The following is a 19,517-nucleotide window of genomic DNA, read 5'->3' as shown; positions in this document are numbered from 1 at the left end:
ACAACTGCAGTAATTAGCAACAATTCTCCAGATCCCCATATGCCAGACAAAGGATCACGTTTAGCATTTCCAAGCTGGTAGGAGGGAATCAGAACATTGCAGAAATTAAATGGCATGCACTGCCTTCTTTTATCCCCCTTTTCCTCCTCTCTTCTTCTGCCTGTCTCAGCAGAGCCTACATTTCACTACAGCTACCCACACTTCACTACAGCTACCCCACTGCACTGCCAGTAGAGGAGAGGGAAAGCCATCAAGGAAGGCAGGCCTTTTTGGGGGTTATTCTATTAAGTGTTCAGTGCTTTAAGAAAGAGAAATGAAGTCACTTCTCTACATTCTGTAGGCTGGAGGGGAATTTCCTGGCTTTTGAAAAAAAGAAAATCAAAAGAAAATAAAAATTTTCCCACCCCCACCCCCCTCCCCAAACCTGACTTCCTCTGGAAAATCTATGAACTGAAGTAAGAGTTAAGTGGAAATGTGTGAGTCCTCCAGGCACCCTTCTTGCATAGAGGGTCAGGTTTGGGGCAGTGTGATGTGAGGCACAGGAGAAAGAAGAAAACACAAAGGAGGATGTCCACGAAAAGGTCATCAGTGACAACAGAGGGATGAGACCTGTATACTAGCAGGAGCCTGAACTTCATTACCCCTTGCACCCCTGGCACACATCATGTGCCCAGAAGCTTCACCTCGCTGTGAGGCAGTGGGCAGCCAATCCAGCAGCACTGACTGCACTGGGTGTTGTAGCCAGACTAATGCTTCTCTGCAAAGAACAAGATCACTGGAGGCAGGTATCAAAGTCTTTTGCAGGGGCAGGGGAAGACCCAGATTTGAGAGCCTCTGCCATCAAGGCAGGCTTTCTAATCGAGGGTGCTGTGACATGGGGAGACCTGGTGCAGCCTCCTGGCTCTGAGCCCCTGTTGCTCAGCTCAGTTGTTGTTTTCCATCCTCTTTGTCTGCACAGATACCACACAGCAAAAGTTTCTTTCCCGTTGAGTTGTTCAGAGAAAAGCCTGGAGACTGGAAACAAAACAAAACGCAAGGACAGGAGAACCCCTCCTGGTGGCCTGACGTTTTATTTCCCTGTGGCAAAGAGGGAAATGCCCTTTTTATTCCTCTGTGGTTCTTCTCACTTTGGGTTTTTGTTTTGTTTTGTTTTGTTTTGTTTATCTTATTCCTCTCCCTTGCACAGAGTGGAAAATAATCTCATGGCAGCGCAATTGTCTGCTGAGCAGGGCTCAGAGCATAGCCTGGGCAGAGCTGTGAGCAGAGGGCAGAGATCCACAAGCCCGTTGCTTCAGCCCCCCCAGCACAGAGCCATTCACAAGGAGGCTGCTGGCACTCTGCTCTTTGAACCAGCAAGGCTTTTCCCAGGAGCTAATTTTATTCTACCTAACTGGAAAAAAAAATGTTAACAAGCTCTGTACAGCCTCCCTGCAGGCATCCTTATCTTGATGGGCATTTCTCTGCCAGGTTGTCTCCCTCCCTGCTCCATTCTGCTTTCTTCCTTTTGAGACTAGGAAAGCCCTTGCCCTGGCTCCTGGAGCAGCTGCGTTTCCCACCTGGTTGTGCCCACCTTCCTGCCCTTGCTGGCATTTTTCAAGCCCTCTCTTCTCTCTCAGACAGAATTTAGTTTTCCTCTCTCCCTCATTTCTATTTAGCCTCTGTTTGGCTCCTACATCTGGGGCCTCTCTCCACATCTTGCTAATCCCATGCAAAACCCCTGCCACATTCCCCAGGCAGGGCTGACCTTTGGCACAGGAGTGCCAGTCTCAGCACTTTCCAGGCTTCTCCAATTGGTTGCTAAGACGGTGAGCAAATCTGTGAGGAGACAGTGAGCAAGGCAGAAAGCACCTGGGGTAGTTCTTATGTGGTCCAAAAAGATTAACAAACAGAAGTTAAAGTCTTTTCACTATTAAGAGACACCTAATTTGCTACAGATCTGATTGTATAAGCAGCACCAGAGGGATGGGCTTATTACCATCTCATTAACAATGCCCATTTCAATTTGCATACAGACTCAAAGGCTTGTGAAGCACAATAAAAAGGAAAGCCTTGAACTATCCTGTGTCTCCCAGGCTGTGAGTTGCAAAGTATGGAGGAAGCTGATAATGCTCTTCCAGTTCCTGAAGGCTTTGAGCAGCTTAGAAAATAGTTATGTGACATTAGCAAGCACCTTTCATTATCTCCCTCACAGCTGGCTGGAAAGCTACAGACAAACATCTACACAAAGCTGATGAAGCATCCAATTTTGTAGGAACACCTGAAGATCCATCTGCTGCCAAGGAGGTGCCCAGCACATGAAGTTAGTCACTGGCAGCTTTGGGCAGTGTGGCAGACCTGGCTGGCTGTGTCTTCCAGCATGGGAACACTTTGAGTCACAGAATCATCTAGTTGGAAAAGACCTTAAGATCATCAGGTCTAGTCATAACCTTGCACCTCCCTGTACTCACCTTGAAACACCTGAACATATCTTGCAAGGAGATGCAGCTGTATTTATGGCTTCATTGCTGGTCACAAATTGCCTATGGGTTCTTCACCAGATTATTTCAGATGAGTGAGCAAATGAGCAACTCCCAACACTTCCTACAAACAGACTCCTAAGGTATATTAGGAGTGCCCAGAAAAGGGCAACAGAGCTGGTGAAGGGATTGGAGAACAGCTCTGGTGAGGAGCAATGAAAGAACTGAGATTGCTCAGCCCTGAGGGAGACCTCACTGTTCTCCACGACTCCCTGAAAGGAGGTTGGAATGAGGTGGAGGTCAGTCTCAGCTGAGAGAGCAAGATGGAGTGGCCTGAAATTGTGCCAGGGGAGATCTGGGTTGGAAATTAGGAAGAATTTCTTTGCTGTGAGAGTGGTCAGGCATTGGAACAGGCTGCCCAGGGAGGTGGTGGACTCACCATGCCTGGAGGTGTTCAAGAAATGTGTGAACAGGGTACTTGGGGGACATGGCTTAATGGCCATGAGGATCTCAGGTTGAAGGTTGCACTCAGAGGGCTTTTCCACCTCTGAGACAATGCAATAACTCAACGATTAAGATGCCTCTGCCACTGCCACAAGGAAATAATAACTAGACCCAACTTCCCATTCAGATCTCTTCCCCTACTACAAGATTTACAAAGTTGAGCTGTATTTATTGGCATCCAGCTGCAGGTAGGAGACAGGACTACAGCTGCCTGGGAAAGTTTTCATCATCCTTAAACACCAGGAAAGGAATTTCCAGCTCCAATTAGCAAAGCCTCCACCCCTACAGTGGGAGCAGTTGTGCTGAGTATCATTAATCTTGCTATCAAGCCAAGCGTTCACCGCCCTCCCGGCAAGAGCAGGTCACCCAAGAACATTCCTCATTACAATTCCTCCTCGGGAGCACACTGCAGTACATCTGACAACTGTGTTTGGCTTTTATGTTTAACTAACCCACGTGCCCAGGCCGTGCCTGTGAGGACAATGTGAAATACCTGTCTGGTTAGCTGTGTTTATCAGCTCCCCTTCCCTGTGACCTACCAGGAAATAAATATTGCATCAGATGCCTGCATCTATTCTGCACAGCCTGACTCATGGCAGCACACATGCTCATGCCAGAGCTGCCTAAACCAGCGAGGAACAAGCAGCAGCATAAACAGAGCATCTCCACCTCTGGCTCCTTTTTTGGCTCCCTGCCTACTCTTTGCTGTGCCGCGGAAGCTGGGGAATGTTTGCACTCACACAGCTCCTGGAAGACTCAGACACTCAATGAGGAGAAATTAATATTCACAAAGGAGCTGTCAGGGGAAAAGGAAAAGTTTTCCCCGAGGTGCATTGTTACAGTACAGTGTTTGACTGGCACTTGGGCTGCTTTTCTTTCACAGGGAGAAATAGGAATGGGAGAGGCATAATACTGTCCTGGAGACCCCCAAATTCCTCTCCCTGCGTGGTTTGGATGGGAGAGGAAAGGTGCAGAAAACCTGTTCATAGGATCATAGGGTGTTAGGGGTTGGAAGGGACCCAAAGAGATCATCGAGTCTAGCCCCCTGCCGGAGCAGGACAATGCTATCTAACACAGATCACAGAGGAACACATCCAGACAGGCCTTGAAAGTCTCCAGAGAAGGAGTCTCCATGACCTCCCTGGGCAGCCTGTGCCAGTGCTCTGGGACCCTTCCAGGAAAGAAGTTCCCCCTTGTGTTGAGGCAGAACCTCTTTTGCTGCAGCTTACACCCATTGCCCCTTGAAGTCTGGGGGGGGGGGGAGCAAAGGACCCTTCTGGCTCTGCTCTTTGGCTAGGAAAGGGACAGACATTGGGGTACTTCCCACCCTAGAGCTCTCCCCTGCCTGGATAGTTCCTGCGAAGGACAAGCTCCTGAGGGACAGGACCGTCCCTGCTTCCGACGGCTCCCCACTGCAAGCACCCTTTGTGCAGCTTAGCAGGCCCCAGGAGCCTCGGATGTCCTTTGGAAGAGAGAGAGCTCTCAGGCAGCCTGGCTCACTTTCTGCTCAGCCTGTCTGATCCTGGGAAAGCTGTGTTTGTAGCTTAGCCTTTTCCATTTCCTGACTTCTAAACCAGCCAAATTTATCTACAGCATCCTTTGTAAGATTTTCTCCATTAACTGAGTCTGCTAATTAAACGAAATTAATTTCTGTATATAGCTTTGGGGGTGAGGTTTCAGGGAAATAAACCAGTTCTATTTTTATATACATTCCTGACTTGGCCATTTTAATTCCCTGCCTCCACAACAAATACAAAGGGCTACCGAGGTGCTGAGGGGACTGCAACATCTCCCTGGTGAGGACAGGCTGAGGGAATTCAGGCTTCTTAGTCTGGAAAAGAGTGGAGTGTGTGTGGGAATCTCATCAGTGCTTATACACACTCAAAGGGTGAGTGTCAGGAGGTTTTGTTCAGTGGTGCCCATCAACAGGACAAGGGGCAACTGGCAAACTGGGATGTAAGAAGCTCCTTCTGAATATGAGGAGGAACTTCTTTAAAGGTGATAGAGGACTGGAGCAGGCTGCCCAGAGACGTTGTGGAGTCTCCATCTCTGGAGACAGTCAAACCCCATCTGGATGTGTCCCTGTGTGACCTTCTCTAGGTGAACCTGCTCTGCCTGAGGGGTTGAACTTGATGATCTCCAGAGGTCCCTTCCAACCCTACCATTGTGTGGTAGTCTGTTTGTACTCCAGACTTTCGCCCATCCAATTACAACATTGTTTCAAAGGACTCTTGCCCTTAAGTAGGCAATGTCACCAGATGGATTACCATGGATGTGGTCTGGGTTATGCCATCCTCTCACATGGCAGGCTTCAAACCAGAGGGTAACATTACCTTCCACAGGGGCAGGGGGAACAGAGTCAACTACAGACTACTGAGACCTCAAAGGCACTTTTCAGGCCTGGTCTCTCAGGAATGGACTCATCCACAAGACCTCACCTGGTGAAGCAAACGAGATGAAATCTGACTCAGTGCTGCCAAAAGAAAAGTCAAAATCCAGATCCAGGGAGGGATTGCAGCTTCAGTGGTCAGAGCACAACTTTGAATCACACAGCTAGAAAGTGCCTAGAAAAGGCACTTTGCAACCTCTGCTCTCCAGCCTCCTGCTCTGCCACTCTACTAATTATGCCATGTACTAAGATCACTGCTCTGATGAGAACCAGGTGAACGGACAACTGCTAAACACAGCCAGGTCCTCAGATGCAGGCTGGCCGGGGAAGTCCATCCACAGCTCTACCTTGCACAGCTTTGGAGCTGCAAGCACAGCACTCAACAACAGGTAGAAGAACAAAGACTGGAATGTTCAAGGGGAGCTCAAGGCCTCCCCCATCCTCTGTAACAGTGAAATGTACACAAGCCATGAGAGCCACTCCATGCTGCAGTCACATGCTCTGTGGGAGCTGCAATCTCACAAGGACATAGATATGGCCATGCAGATATGAGCTGTGCCTGAGCTAACAGCTGGAGGATATCCCTGTAGCCCCTCAAGGGTTTTCATCTGGCTGCTAATGCATGTGAAAGCTCCTGCTCAGGGAGCTTCCTTCCTCTTTTGCTTCTGTTAGCAACATGGAATCATTTTGGTTGAAAAAGACCTCCAAGATCATCCAGTTCAACCATCAACCCAACATCACGGACACTAAATCATGGCCCTAAATGCCACGGCCACAGGTTTCTTGAATGCCTTCCAGGTTTGGGGAGTCCACTGCCTCCCTGGGCAGCCTTTGCCAATCCCTGACCACTCTTGCAGCAAAAGGATTTCTCCTAATCTCCAACCTAACCCTCCCCTGGCACAATTTAAGGCTATTTCCTCTCCTTCTATCACTTGATATTAGGGAGAAGAGATCAACTCCCACCTCACTGCAACCTCCTTGCAGGGCACTGTAGAGAGCAATGAGTTTGCTCCTAAGCTTCCCCTTCTCCAGGCTAACTAGCCCCCAAACACACTGTCCTTCAGCACCCTGATTTAAGAGGTGAGGACATAAGCTGGCAGCTTCTTGTTTGAAACCTCTGGAGGAGAAAAGGAGGGAAGGTGCCTGCCACACAAATGTCACAACTGCAGGCAGCAAACACTGCAAGAAGGCAGTTGGTAACAGGAGGCGAGAAACATTTTCAACATCTCCTTCGACCAAACAACCTCTGAGGCAGTCCCAGAGCCAGGCTGGAGCAGCATGGGTGCAGTTATCTGTGCCACCAGCACTGCTGGCTGTGTGTTAAGATACAACACACCTAAACCAACTGCAATAAACCTCAGGTGGTCAAAGCTAGGTGAGGTGCTCAGCCTTAGAAGGCGATGTCTCTGTGTCTGCCCAGCAGCAGCCTGTGCCGGGCTCCTGCCGCAGCTGACAGCAACAGTTCAGACGTGGGGGAGGTAGAAAGCAGACACAGGAGGGAAAATGCTGCAAACATCTCAAGGGAAAGGCTTGACTTAAATGGATTTGTGTCATTATTGGATTCAGTCACGAGGAGAGGCCAAACTTCCCTCAGACAGGCTGAAGACAAGAGCCTGTCTCGGTTTCCAGACCCATCAGCAGGGCACTGCCCCAGGACTGCTACCTGCAGCAGGCGCTTGGCTCGGCGGGCACTTGGCATCACCATCTGCAGCAAGCAGTTCTCTTCTTTCAGGGACTAAACACATCCAAACTTCTGCCAAAAGCAGTTCTGGTCCCTCCACACAGCCAGGACCTCAGAGAGAGAAGCCCTTTGTCCAGCCCTGGAGATGACTCCCGGTGCCAGAAGCGACCCGGCACAGGAGCCAGGCTGAATCACAGCTGCAGCAACTGCACCAATTGTCCAAGGGACACAACAATTGCACTTGTCTGGCTGGTCAGGGCATGATGGGAGCCTGACACATTTTTCTCTGTGAAAGCATTTGGCCTTGAAGTAAATTTTCAAAACAAAGTCTCTTTAAAGCCAAGCCTTTCCAGACTTCCTCCTGACAAGTGCAATTTATTCTTTCTAAAAAGGAGAGCTTTAAAAGAGATGGCACCCAGGAGAATGAGATCTCCTGTGGCTGGCTGTCACCACCATCTATGAAGGATGTAGCCCCAAGTTTCCATTACACTGTGATGGGAATGGAAATCTCAACTCAAACCAGCTCCCTGGAAAGCACCCAGGGCGCAGCCCAAGATCCCTTTTCCTGGCTGTACCTATGTTGCCCATCAAATGGCTCTGTCACCGAGATGATCCCCAGCCCTAGGTGAGCCAGGATCTTCGATCTCTGCCTTGGGAGCACTGTGAGAGCTGGAGAAAGGCTCACCTTGAACTTGCAGATGCACAAGCTGCAGAGGGAACTTGTGATTGCTCACCCCAGGAGCTGTGCCCACACTTGCAGATAGCCAACCCCACAAAGGTGTGGCTCAGAGCTGCCCTTTGCACCACATCCAGAGGCCAAAAAAATCTGGACTGGTGCACAGCTACAGGTGGACTTTCTACAGGTGCAGACTCAGTGCCAACCAAGAGTCCCAGAGGCTTCCCTAAGCTCCTACAGGTGTAAACAAAGCAAAGGAGCTTTCTCTCCCACTGTGCAGGAGTCATCAACTCACTGAACACCCTGACCACTGCCAGCAAGGGCAAAACCATAACATCAGAGAGCTGTGGGGTCTGTGCTCAGGGTTTTCTGTCTTTGGGACCACAAATCAAAGAAGAAAGCTGATGGGGAGAGATGACAGCTTTGTGGGGCTGGAGGGCCCCAGCAGTCTCCACAGCTGGCAGAGCTGAGAACAGGTATCCAGGCACTGTGGTTACCTTGGTCACCAGCCCAGCTTGGCTTGGTCCAAACAGCTCTGTGGTGATTTGCTCTTCCCAGCTGCTGTAGGTGAGACCTCAGGAAAGGGAGAGTCTGTGTCCCATGGAGGACATGGGCTTTGAGGATGAAGTGGATGGATCCAGGGCAAGGGACGGTAGTGGAGATGGCACAGCCAGCCAGGTGAGGATGGGGAGGGAGATGGCACACAGTGAGACCAAAGCAGCATCCAGCTTCAGTTTCACTTCTGAAATGTAGCTTGGATCAAAACTGCAGAGACGTGATCTCCCAAGGGACAGAGCATGTCAGAGAGAAGAGGACTTCTCTTCCCACACACTTCAGCAAGTTCTAAAAGACAACACGAGCTGGTGTCAGTTACGTAAATGTTGCTCCCCAGAAGATGAGTGGAGGAGTTCCCTACACAAACGTTGACACAGGGAACACAGCCACTGCCCTTTCAAGAGAAAATATCCCTCTGCCTGGAGCAGAACGGTGCAAGTTTAGTGCCTGAGCATTTGGGGTTGTTCTCAGTCTGGCTCTGCAGCAGGTCAGCCCCACACAGCACCTTTTCCGTCGATGGATTCTGGGGCTGCAGCAGCCTGGCACTACAATGAGCCCTTTGTAACCACAGATTGCCACTTAACAAGTGGCTGCCAGCCCATGTTTGATTAATGCCAGGAGAAACCAGTGGCCACTGTTTACCTTGTAATTTGTTAGAGCTTGGGTTTCCAAAAGAGACCTCAAGCAGGCACCTAATTCTTATGGACTTTTAACTATGATGGAATGCCCAGCTTCAGGAAGCACCTCTGAAACCTCAGCCTGGAATCGTTTAGCAGGAAGAGAAGTGCTTCTGAGCTTTAGGACTGGCATTGTCGTTGGCAGTTATTTCAGGAGGAGGAGCTGCAGGGACTGGAGGACTAACCTGTGGGCTTTGGCAATTTGCAGACCCCGGAGAAGGCTCTGGCTGGCACAGTGAAGGAGGCAGCCTCTGTCACGGATGGGGAGAGTGCTTCACCATGCAAGACACCACTCATCTGCTGTGCAGATGGCCTGGATCGGGACACCTTTAAAATTGTGAGATACTGAATAGAATTTAGCAGCAGAAAAAGTTGGTGGCATCTCAGGTTGTTGGGAGAGAAGGAGCAAATAAACCCCAGGAGTTTGGCTGAGGGAGCAAAAGAGCAGGACAAGACACTTCGTTCTGTGGCTTTGAAAGCTTTTACCTCATTGTTTTCTCACCATCTCCATATCACATTTTCATTTAAAAGGAAAAAAAAACCCAAACAAGTCACCCAACAAATCTCCAAACACCACCAAATCAGTCACATCTCACAGACACTCTTTGGCTTTTCAAACAAGTGCTGCTGCATTTACACTCCACATCACACCAGGTGCTCCCTGGCTGCACCGGTTTGGTCTCTGCATCCCTTACACTACAGCCACAAAGCCCCAGCTCCCCCTGGGACCTGACTTTCCTGTTCTGGTGCATCATGATATAACCACACAGCCCCTGGCACAGACAGAAAACACACAGACAAGATGGTCCAAAGGGAGGCCATCCACATGCAGTCTTTGCACCTCTGAGAGTGCAAACATTTGCAGCACGTCCCAGGCCGGGCTACAGGAAACAGCAGCATGAGAACATCAGCAAAGCAGTTCCCCTTCCTTCTCCTGCAGAACAGCAGCTCTCCTCTAGCCTCAAAGTTAGACCTCGGGCCCTACAATGTCCAAAGGGAACGCCTAGTCTTTAAATCCTTCCATTCTCTTTTCAAGTCACCTTAGATTGAGACTGGAGATCAGGAAGAAACTTTTTACAGTGAGGGTGGGGAGACATTGGAACAGGCTGCCCTGGGAGGCTGTGAATGCCCCTTCCCTGGAGGTGTTCAAGGCCAGGCTGGATGAGACCTTAAGCAACCTGGCCTGGTGGGAGGTGTCCCTGCCCATGGCAGGTGGTTGGAACTGGATGATCTTTGAAGGTTCCTTCCAACCCAACCCATTCTGTGATTAGACATGCCTCAGCTGGGTGCCACCAACCTTGGGACATGCAAAGGCAACTGAGATTGATGACATAGGTCCTGCTAAAGGCTCACATCAGCCCCGCCATGTCCACACAGAGACACTCACCGCAGCACAAGGCTCCTTCAGGGCTACCCCAGCCTGCTCCCTCTCCAGTTTGTGCAGTGAACCAGGATTTCAGGTGCTGAACATCTCTGCCTACACTTTTTCTTTACAGTGCAAGGAGTTTTTCAGACCCTTTAAGAAGTCACTTAGGAAGCTGCATTTGCCCCAGCACCTCCCCAAAGAGAAGAAAATGAAGCACATGAGGGAAAGTTTGGCCATAATCGGCGGCCGCATCGATCTGTTCCTCCAGCAGTACTGCAGAGCCTCAGAAGTCAAGCACTGGCAGCAGTAAGGCTCTGCCCCTACCAGCACCGGTGGTACCCCACTGCTGGTGCTCCCAGTGGGCCCTTAGACACCTACCTGGGCCCCGCATTTGCAGGCTCTGGAAATGAAGGTGGGTGTCCAGAGGAGACTTGCTTAGCTTGTGTCGTGGAATGCAGTTTCGCTCTAGCTGCCGAAGGCTCACTGGTTGGGCAGGTGACCCAGCAGAGGCCACGAGTCGTCGATACTGCCCAGTGCAAGGCCAGTTCAATTTGCTGTCCATCAGTGCTGTGGAGGCAGGGAATGAATGTGGCTGAGGCAGGAATTTATAGGAAAATAGAGTCATTGTATTTCCCCAAAAACCCACCCCCAAAACGAGATCCAGGAATTAATCCAGTTCTCATTGGCAGAGTCAGTCAGACTAAGATGCACAAGGATACCATAGGCGATTTGACCGCTTTGGAGGTCAGCAGCTGGAAGAGGCTGAGCTATTAAGCCATTATTGATCAGGCTGAGCCATTCGTGTGTGCTCCCCGGCAGCCAGGCTGGCTGAAGGGAAGGGCGCTCCAGGTGCTTGTCCCCTCGCTCTCTTTCAGAAGCCATCCAAGGATCGTTAAGGGCTACGGAGCCTGCACAAAGGGTGCTAAGGGTGGGAGCCCTCCAAAGCAGAGGCGGCTCCGTCCCTCAGGAGCTTGTCCTTGGGAGCGCCAGGGGACTCCTTCTTGCAGAGGCTGTCCAGGCGGGGGGAGAACTCTAATGCGGGCACCCCAAGGCGAGCAGTCCCCCAACAGTTATACCCTTCCTAGCCAAAGAGCAGAGTTGGCACTGCCTGGGCAGAAGAGCACAGCCCATCCCAGCGCCATCCCAGCGCGGGCACTGCGTGGGAGGGCCTCGCTGCCGCCTCACGCCTGAGGGCAGGGCCAGGGGAACAGCTCTTTTCCCGCCTTTTCCTCCCCAGTCACACCACAGAGGGAGAGGGGTTCTGGGCTATACAGGACTCCAGGACAATCAGCAGCCTCCTTTTGCAAGTCAAGTGGCTCCTGAGTTAATGGATGATCCTTCCCATGCTTAGGGAAGAGCAGTTCTGGAGACGTTTTTAGGGAGAAAGAGGAAGAAAGTGGGGCGCAGGCTGCGGACAGGGGATGTCGGCGGTCACGCTCACCACGCAGCTGGGGAGCAGGCTGAGGTGAGCACTCGCACAAGCCATGTGTCTGTCTTCTCCCGAGGATGTTGTGGAGCTTTGTCTGCCTCTTCTCAGAGATGGATGCCAAGCAACTGCAGAAGCTGCACAGGTACATCAAGAAGAACCAGATGGCTAAGTTTCTGGTAAGCAAACAGGGAAGTAAACACCCTGTGAGAGGTGTTCTGCTGTGCTGACGTGAAGGGGACAGCTGTACCGTGCAGCTAGCACACACTGATCCATGTCAAAGCAGAAGCCTGTTTCACAGAGGCCACCAATGCTGCAGATGGTGCCCGTTACTCCCATCACACAGGCACTGAGCTCTCACAGCTTGCCCTGGCCAGCACTGCTGTCTCCAGCTGCATAGTTTACAATGTCTGGAGCTGTTTGGTGATTCCTTGTTTCCAGGCACACTTCGCAGACCATACTTTAATCTGATGGCACAACAACCTGAAGCAAGGCTGTAGCCAGGTGGGGTTGGCCTCCTCTCCCAGGCAGCCAGCAAGAGAACAAGGGGACACAACCTCAAGTTGTGCCAGGGGAGGTCTAGGCTGGATGTTAGGAGGAAGTTGTTGGCAGAGAGAGTGATTGGCATTGGAATGGGCTGCCCAGGGAGGTGGTGGAGTTGCTGTCACAGGAGGTGTTCAAAAAAAGACTGTGTGAGGCATTTAGTGCCATGGTCTAGTTGATTGTACAGGGCTGGGTGCTAGGTTGGACTGGATGATCTTGGAGGTCTCTTCCAACCTGCTTGATTCTATGATTCTAAGAGTTAACCTTTGAAAGAAGTGCCCAGTCCAGGTAAATCCTCTGTCTGCCAAAGCCCTTTTCTGTGCCTGAGCATCAGCCACAGGAGGAAGCTGCAACAACCAATCCCCTAAGCACTGATTCCAAAGGGTTAACTCGTTTAAGCACACTCATAGACAACCATAACCATATCTCCTGAGCAAAGGCTGAGTACACCAGGAAGTTCAAAGGTCCACAAGGAACACATACTTTCAGAAGTTTATTTTAAAAAAAAGAATTAAAACCAGCTCTAGAAAGAAAACCAAGACAGGAGCCAACCAGGAAATTGTGCTGAGTAAATTAGAAAGCAACAGGAGGTGAGACCTTGCTGGGTTACTGGGACACTGCTTGCTTCACCTTTACAAAGAGAGCTGTAGTCAGCTGTCAGTGGCAAGGCCACAACTCAGTTTGAGGCTGTCCTCCAGCTAGAGAGTAAGGGGGCAAGGTGGCCATGCAGGTTTCATTTTTAGTTCACAGGGAAGCTGTTTAGAACGGCCTGTGGTGATAGGGCAAGGGACAATGGTTTGAAGCTGGAGTAGGGAAGATTTAGGTTGGACATCAGGAGGAACGTGTCCAACCCCCCTGCATTCATCAGAGACACCTCCAACTCACTCAGGCTACCCAGGGCCACACTGAGCCTGATCTTGGATGCCTCCAGGGACAGGGACTCAAACACACCCCTGGTGTTCCAGCATTTCACCACCCTTGCTGTGCAGAACTTCCTCCTGATGTCCAACCCAAATCTGCCATGCTCCAGCTTCAAGCCATTGTCCCTTGTCCTGTCATCACAGCCCCCTTTAAACAGTCCCTGCCCAGCCTGCCTGTAGATTCCCTGAGGATAGTGAAATGCTACTCTAAGGGCCTCCTGGAGCCTTCTTTTCTGCAGGCTGAGCAGCCCCAAATCTTTATGCCTAACCCTCCCCCCCACCCCCAAACACCTTCCCCTAAATAAATACCAGAACCAAACCACACGATTCCACATCTTCCTTTCCAAGGAGGCAGAAAAAAAAAAAACCACCAAACCAAACCCAAAGCCCAAAAGGAACAAAACCAAGTGGTGGGTGACAAGCATGAGTCAGACTGCGTCGTGTGCAGGGGAGGGGGGGTGATGCGCCGGTGTGTGGCGAGCAAGGAGCCTGCAGCAACCTGCAGCCTGCAAGAGCCTCCAGAAAGGCCGACAGGAGCAGTGACAAATTCTGCCTGTTATGTAAGGGGTGACAAATGCCTTTTGTTATGCAAGACAAGTGGGGAGGGGGAAAAAAAAAAAGAGAATAAAAAAAAGCCCTCAGTGTCTTTACCCTTTGTGGGAAGGGAACAGCAGTCAAGCTCCCTGCTGGAGCACAAACAACAGGCTGCAGATCTGGGGGGGGGGACGACGACGAGCAACGTGTTTCTCACAGAAATAGATTCCTTGGAAATGTCTCGTTATTTAGATGAGTGAGCATAAAAATGCAGACTCAAGCTGTAATTAGTAAGAGACTGAGGATAATTTGGGGAGTGGCTGGCAGGCTGCTGGCCACTACTAGCCTTGCTCACAGCTCCTGGGACTCAGGGGTCTGTGCCCCTTTCCCTCACACTTGGGCTCTTAGACCTTTTTAATTGATCATAAGATCACAGAACGCCAGGTTGGAAGGGACCTCAAGGACCATTTGGTCCAGCCTGCCTCAGTGAGAGTGGAGTTGAAACGAGCTGGCCCAGCACCCTGCCAAGCTGAGTCTGGAAAGTGACCAGTGGAGGGGAATTCCCTGCTCCCCTTGGGAGATGATTCTTATCTCTGTTTTCCTGGTCAGGCGTCTTCTTCTGCATTCCTGTCAGAACCTCCCTAGCAGTAACTTGTCCCCATCACCCCTTGTCTTTTCCATGGGACTCCTTGTAAAAAGGGAGTCTCCATCCCCTCAATAGCCACCCTTTATGAGCTGGCCCATGGCAAAAAGGTCTCCCCCAAGCCTTCTCTTCTCAGGGCTGAGCAAATACAGCACTCTCTCAGCCTTTCCTCACAGGGCAGGCATTTTAGAAACAAACAAAGCACATCTAAATTCACACACGGGTCCCAACTCTGTTTTCAGACTTGCTGGAAATACCAACCCAGACTCCCCTCTCAGTTTAGAGTTAGAACGCAGCATCATTTTCCTTTGCCTTCTGCCAGCTCCTGCACGACGCTGCTGAACGCTGCAGAAATCAGTCCCACGCCTCAGTCAGGGAGTAAAGATATAAATCTTCTGGGTTATCTGAGCCTAAGGAGGGTTTCCTAGGAAAGAACGTCCAAAAGAATGAGCGCTGGCAGCGCGAACTCCATTTCCCTCCCCCTGCCCCGGATAACCCAGAGGGAGTCCCTGGTACCACCCCGCCAAGCGCAGGATGCTGAGCGCCGGGAGACGCAGGGACCCACCGCCACCCCCCGGCCGTCCTCCCGGTGCGCAGGGTGCTACAAAGCGACAGTGACATCCAGTGGCAGAACACACCCGGCCGCAGCGCCCACCGCGGGACTCAGCAGCGCCCAGCTCCCGTCCCGCACGCTGGAGCCTTGCTCTGAACGCGGCCACCACCAGCTGTCCCCGGCGCCAGTGGTCGTCTCGCTGCGGTGCTGAAGGAGTCCTGCTCTAAACCACAGTCTGTAGGGTCGCAAAATAGTTCTGGTTGGAAAAGATTTCCGTGGTCACAATGTCAAATCTTCAACCTAACACCGTGGCCACTAAACCATGTCCCCAAGTGCCCGGCTGCACCTTTCCTGAGCACCTCCAGTCATGGGGACTCCACCACCTCACTGAGCAGCCTGTTCCAATCCCTGACCACACTTGCAGCAAAGAGATTGTTCCCAATCTACAACCCAAACCTCCTCTGACTCAAGTGCAGACCATTTCCTCTCGTCCTATTACCTAATACTAGGGAGAAGAGATCTATCCCCGCCTCACTCCAGACTCCTCTCAGGGAGTTGTAAAGAGGCAGGTCTCCCTCAGCCTCCTCTTTAGACTAAACAGCTCCAGCTCCCTCAGCTGCTCCTCACAAGCCCTGTTCTCCAGACCCTTCCCCACCTTTGCTGCTCTTCTCTGGACTTGCTCCAGCCTCTCAACATCCTTCTTGGAGTGAGTGGCCCAAAACTGAACCCAGGACTCAAGGTGTGGTCTCACCAGTGCTGAGTACAAGGGCATGATCACTCCCCTGGTCCTGCTGGCCACAACCTTCCTGATATAAGTCAGGATTCTGTTTGCCCTCTTGGCTACCTGGGCACACTGCTGGCTCATGTTCAGCTGCTGTCAACCAGCATCCCCAGGGCCTTTTCTGCTGAGCAGTTTCCAGCCACTAAGCTCCAAGCCTGTAGCGGTGCATGGTGTCGTGACCCAAGTGCAGGCTCCAGCACTTGACTTCTCAGGGCTGGGTGAGCCAAGCTACACAAGCAGCTGAGCTGGGCTGGATATCAATGCAGGGCAACAGATAGCACAGAAAACAGCCCTGCAGAGGCCAGCAGGACTCGCTGCTGGGTGAGATGAAGCTTTGGATCTCAGCTATGAGGAACAAACACTTCCTGGGGTGAGGATTTGTATGGCAATAACAGTGCTGCTGCCACCCAACAGGACTGTGGTTAAGCAGGAGTTAATTGGCCAAGCATGAGTCAATGTGTGGTGTTTGCTCATATAAATCTCTCTAAAATGTTGTGTTGCTTTTGTTTTAAAGCAATTATGCTGTCCTGCAGAAGATCCAGATTCAGTTCCAAGACCCAGAGAAGATGAACTGAAGCAGCTTTATATCAGCTGGGGTCTCTCCAGAGGTACAAGTGACCTGCAGGAGAGGCTGGCTCAAAGAGACAGACACCACCAACACGGCCACAAAGTCAGCACCCAGCAGCAAGGAGGACAGGTGAGAGGTACTCACATAGCCAGCGCTGGCATGAAGCAGGAGAAGCATCTTCCTGCTGGAGTAGAACCGCCTACACTGGGAACTTCTGCTGAAGGGTCAGCAGGTGAGGATGTGACCAGTGGCGGAGCAGAGTGCACTGCTCTCTCAGACACGGCACCAGGGGAACAGCAGCAAGAGAAGCTCCTACAATACAACATAAGGCAGTAGTAAGGAAGGAGAAGCCATCCCTCTGCTGGCCCACACCAGATGGTGGTAATTAGCATGCCTTTAGCTGGCAGGATAGGTGCTCACACATAGCTGTGGTTTGCCTTTGGGCCCACCCTGGCCAAGCCATCCCTGCTCATCTTCTGGAGCAAAAATGCAGCCCAACCTGTCCCAGGGATGTTTGCTGGCCAGAGTCACTGCAGCCTGTTTACTGCAGCACAGCAAAGCCCACAGCAGGAATGTAAAGGAGACACGAGAAGCAGTGGCTGAGGAGACAGGCACTGCCACAAACAGGTGCCACAGCCTGCCTGTGGAAGGAGGATTTGTCCCACGTAAGCCTATTTTCAAGCTGCTAAAACGCAATCACATGTCCTGTGGGAGTTCTCATGCACTCACAACCATCTCACGTTCCATCTCTGTTTTCCACAGTCTTTCTATTTACCTCTAAAAAAGTCCAATCTGGTATGCAACAGCTCTGAGGGAGCACTTAAAATCCAATCTGACCAACTAAAAAGTAAAAAAAAAAACCCAACAGATCCAAACCCCACGAGCCAGGGAGCCAAGCGTGAGCTGGGAAGCTGAGGAAGTCCCACGCGAAGCCGCCGCCGGCTGCAGGGCTCCAGGCGGTCCTCCTCCGCCTGTCTGCTCCCCTCCAACAATAGGGAAACACCACCCAGGCACTTCGTAAGCACCAAAGACACCAAGTGCATGAAACAGCAGGCACAAAACAGGCGGGGAGAGAGGTGGCTCCAGAGCTGTCCGGAGGGGAGGGACTCAGGCGCATCAGCATGAGCTGGCAGTGGTCACTTGCAGCCCAAAAGGCAGCTGTGTCCTGGGCTGTGCCAGGAGAAGTGTGACCAGATGAAGGAAGGAGGAGATTCTGCCCTTCAGCTCTGCTCTCATGAGACGCCCACCTGGAGCGCTGCCTCCAGGTCTGGTGTCCCCAGTATAAGAGGGACATGGAGCTGCTGGAGCAGGTCAGGAGGAGACCACGAAGATGATCAGAAGTCTGGAGAACTACCCCTCTGGGGACAGGCTGAGAGAATTGGGGCTGTTCAGCCTGGAGAGAAGACTCGAGGAAGACCTTAGAGCAGCTTTCCAGTGCCTGAAAGGGGTAGCAGGAGAGCTGAGAGGGGACTCTTGACAAAGACTTGTAATGACAAGATAAGGGACAAAGGTTTTGAGCTGGAAGAGAGAAGATTTAGACCAGAGGTTAGGAAGAAATCCTCGACAGTGAGAGTGGTGAAGCAGTGGAACAGGTTGCCCAGGGAGGCTGTGGATGCTCCCTCCCTGGAAGTGTTTAGGGCCAAGTTGTACGAGGCATTGAGCAACCTGGGTTAGTGGAAGTGTCCCTGGCCGTGGCAGAGGGGTTTGGAAGTGGATGATCTTAAAGGTCCCTTCCAACCTAAACCATTCTATGAAACACCCAAAATTGAAATGTAATAAACATAGCCAAGGCTTGGGATTGAGAGCCTGGGTGAGCAGCCAGCACCAGCAGCCTGCTGCTCCTACATATATTTGTAAGACTGAGTCCACCCAGAGCACATCTTAGGCACACCCAGTACCAGCCCCTGTAGCAGATACAGCTTCCCAGAAGACTTGAGTTGTGCCTCCCACTTACTTTGTGGATTTTCATTTGTTTTTAAGGTTCCCAAAGAACCTCAGAGGTCCATGGAAATCAATTAACACAGCACCATCACCTGAGCAGAAGGCAGGGAACGGAGGCAGTCTCCATGGTTTCCTGAAACCACACAACACTGAAATACTTGCAGCATCTTAGCAACAAGCTTCAACCCAAGCAAAATGAAAATTGCACTGTTTTAAAACCTGGAGTCTTATTTATTGTCGCCCTGGAGTTCCCCTAACAGCTGTGCACCACCACCTGCTCAAGGATATCTAAGTCTCAGATCTACCTTTACTGCTTGATTCCACAGCCCCCCAAATGAATGAAAAACCTTGGTGAGGAGGCAGGCAACTCAGCTGCTCCTTTCCTTGCTGGGGCAGGAACCCTCTTCTGACAGCATTTGTTCCCCCCTCATTTCCACTCAAACACAAACCCTCCACACAGTGTCCTGGGGTGCATCAAGAGAAGTGTGTCCAGCAGGTCTCAGGAGGATCTTCTCCCCCTCTCCTCTAACCTGGTGCGGTGGAGACCTTCATTACTGCCTGAATCCTAGCCTAAAAAAAACATATCCCTTCTACGTTCCTCTTGGAGGGGCAAATAACACAAGGCCATTTTTAGACTCAGGACAACAGATTTCCTTTAGAAATGTCATCTTGGCTACCACCCACAGTCCTTGGCAAGTGAGCCCCTCCCTGGCTGCACTGCCCGCCGAGGCGCCGCTGCCAAGCGTGCGCAGGAAGCGGCTCCCGGGAGGCTGTGAAGGAGGATGTCTTGCACTCCCTTCGCCGGGCAACAGAGCCTGCTGCTTGCATTGGGTTTCTCTGTGCAGAAGAGCAGACACTTGCGTGCTGCAGACCTGGTTCAGCTGCAGAACACGAGGAATTTGCTGAGAGTAATGGAAATGTTCTCACCTGGAGGTGGTCTTGCACCTTCTGCGTGGCGGAGTCTCTGTAAGCCAAAGGTAGCAGCGTGCAGCTGTGCCAAAAGAGCACTCCATGCCCTAAAAATGTCACTCTGGTTTAAGACAGAACTGAACGAGATTAAAGCCTGCTTCAGATTTAGATTATTCTACAATTTTTCCAGTAGGACGTGAGGTGGCTTAGAAGTGAGAGGAAAGCTCTCAAGGAAAACTGAGCTCTGTCAGAAACAACCTCAGAGAGATTCCTCACCTGATGACGTGGGCAAAGAGAAAAGGTTTCACCTTCAGAAGTCCCTGCTCTAAAGGCACAGAGAGAAAACCTTTGGGATCAGCTACAGGATGCATCAGCGCCCCTCCTGCAGCGCTACA

General features: G+C 51.3%; 1 protein-coding gene across 1 annotated transcript; it reads left to right on the top strand.

The window, feature by feature from the left end:
* The first annotated feature begins 8,315 nt into the window (after positions 1–8,315).
* Positions 8,316–16,608, top strand: CHCT1 (CHD1 helical C-terminal domain containing 1). The gene is made up of 5 exons (XM_064166779.1): positions 8,316–8,384; positions 9,147–9,275; positions 10,435–10,610; positions 11,810–11,909; positions 16,219–16,608. The coding sequence occupies exons 1-5, from the start codon at positions 8,316–8,318 to the stop codon at positions 16,606–16,608; spliced, it is 864 nt and encodes a 287-aa protein (XP_064022849.1).
* Positions 16,609–19,517: the final 2,909 nt, after the last annotated feature.

Source organism: Pogoniulus pusillus, chromosome 27 (assembly GCF_015220805.1).
Source record: "Pogoniulus pusillus isolate bPogPus1 chromosome 27, bPogPus1.pri, whole genome shotgun sequence".
In the NCBI taxonomy this organism is placed as follows: Eukaryota; Metazoa; Chordata; class Aves; order Piciformes; family Lybiidae; genus Pogoniulus; species Pogoniulus pusillus.
Note: the sequence above shows the minus strand (reverse complement) of the source record. Positions and strands in the feature narration are given on the sequence as shown.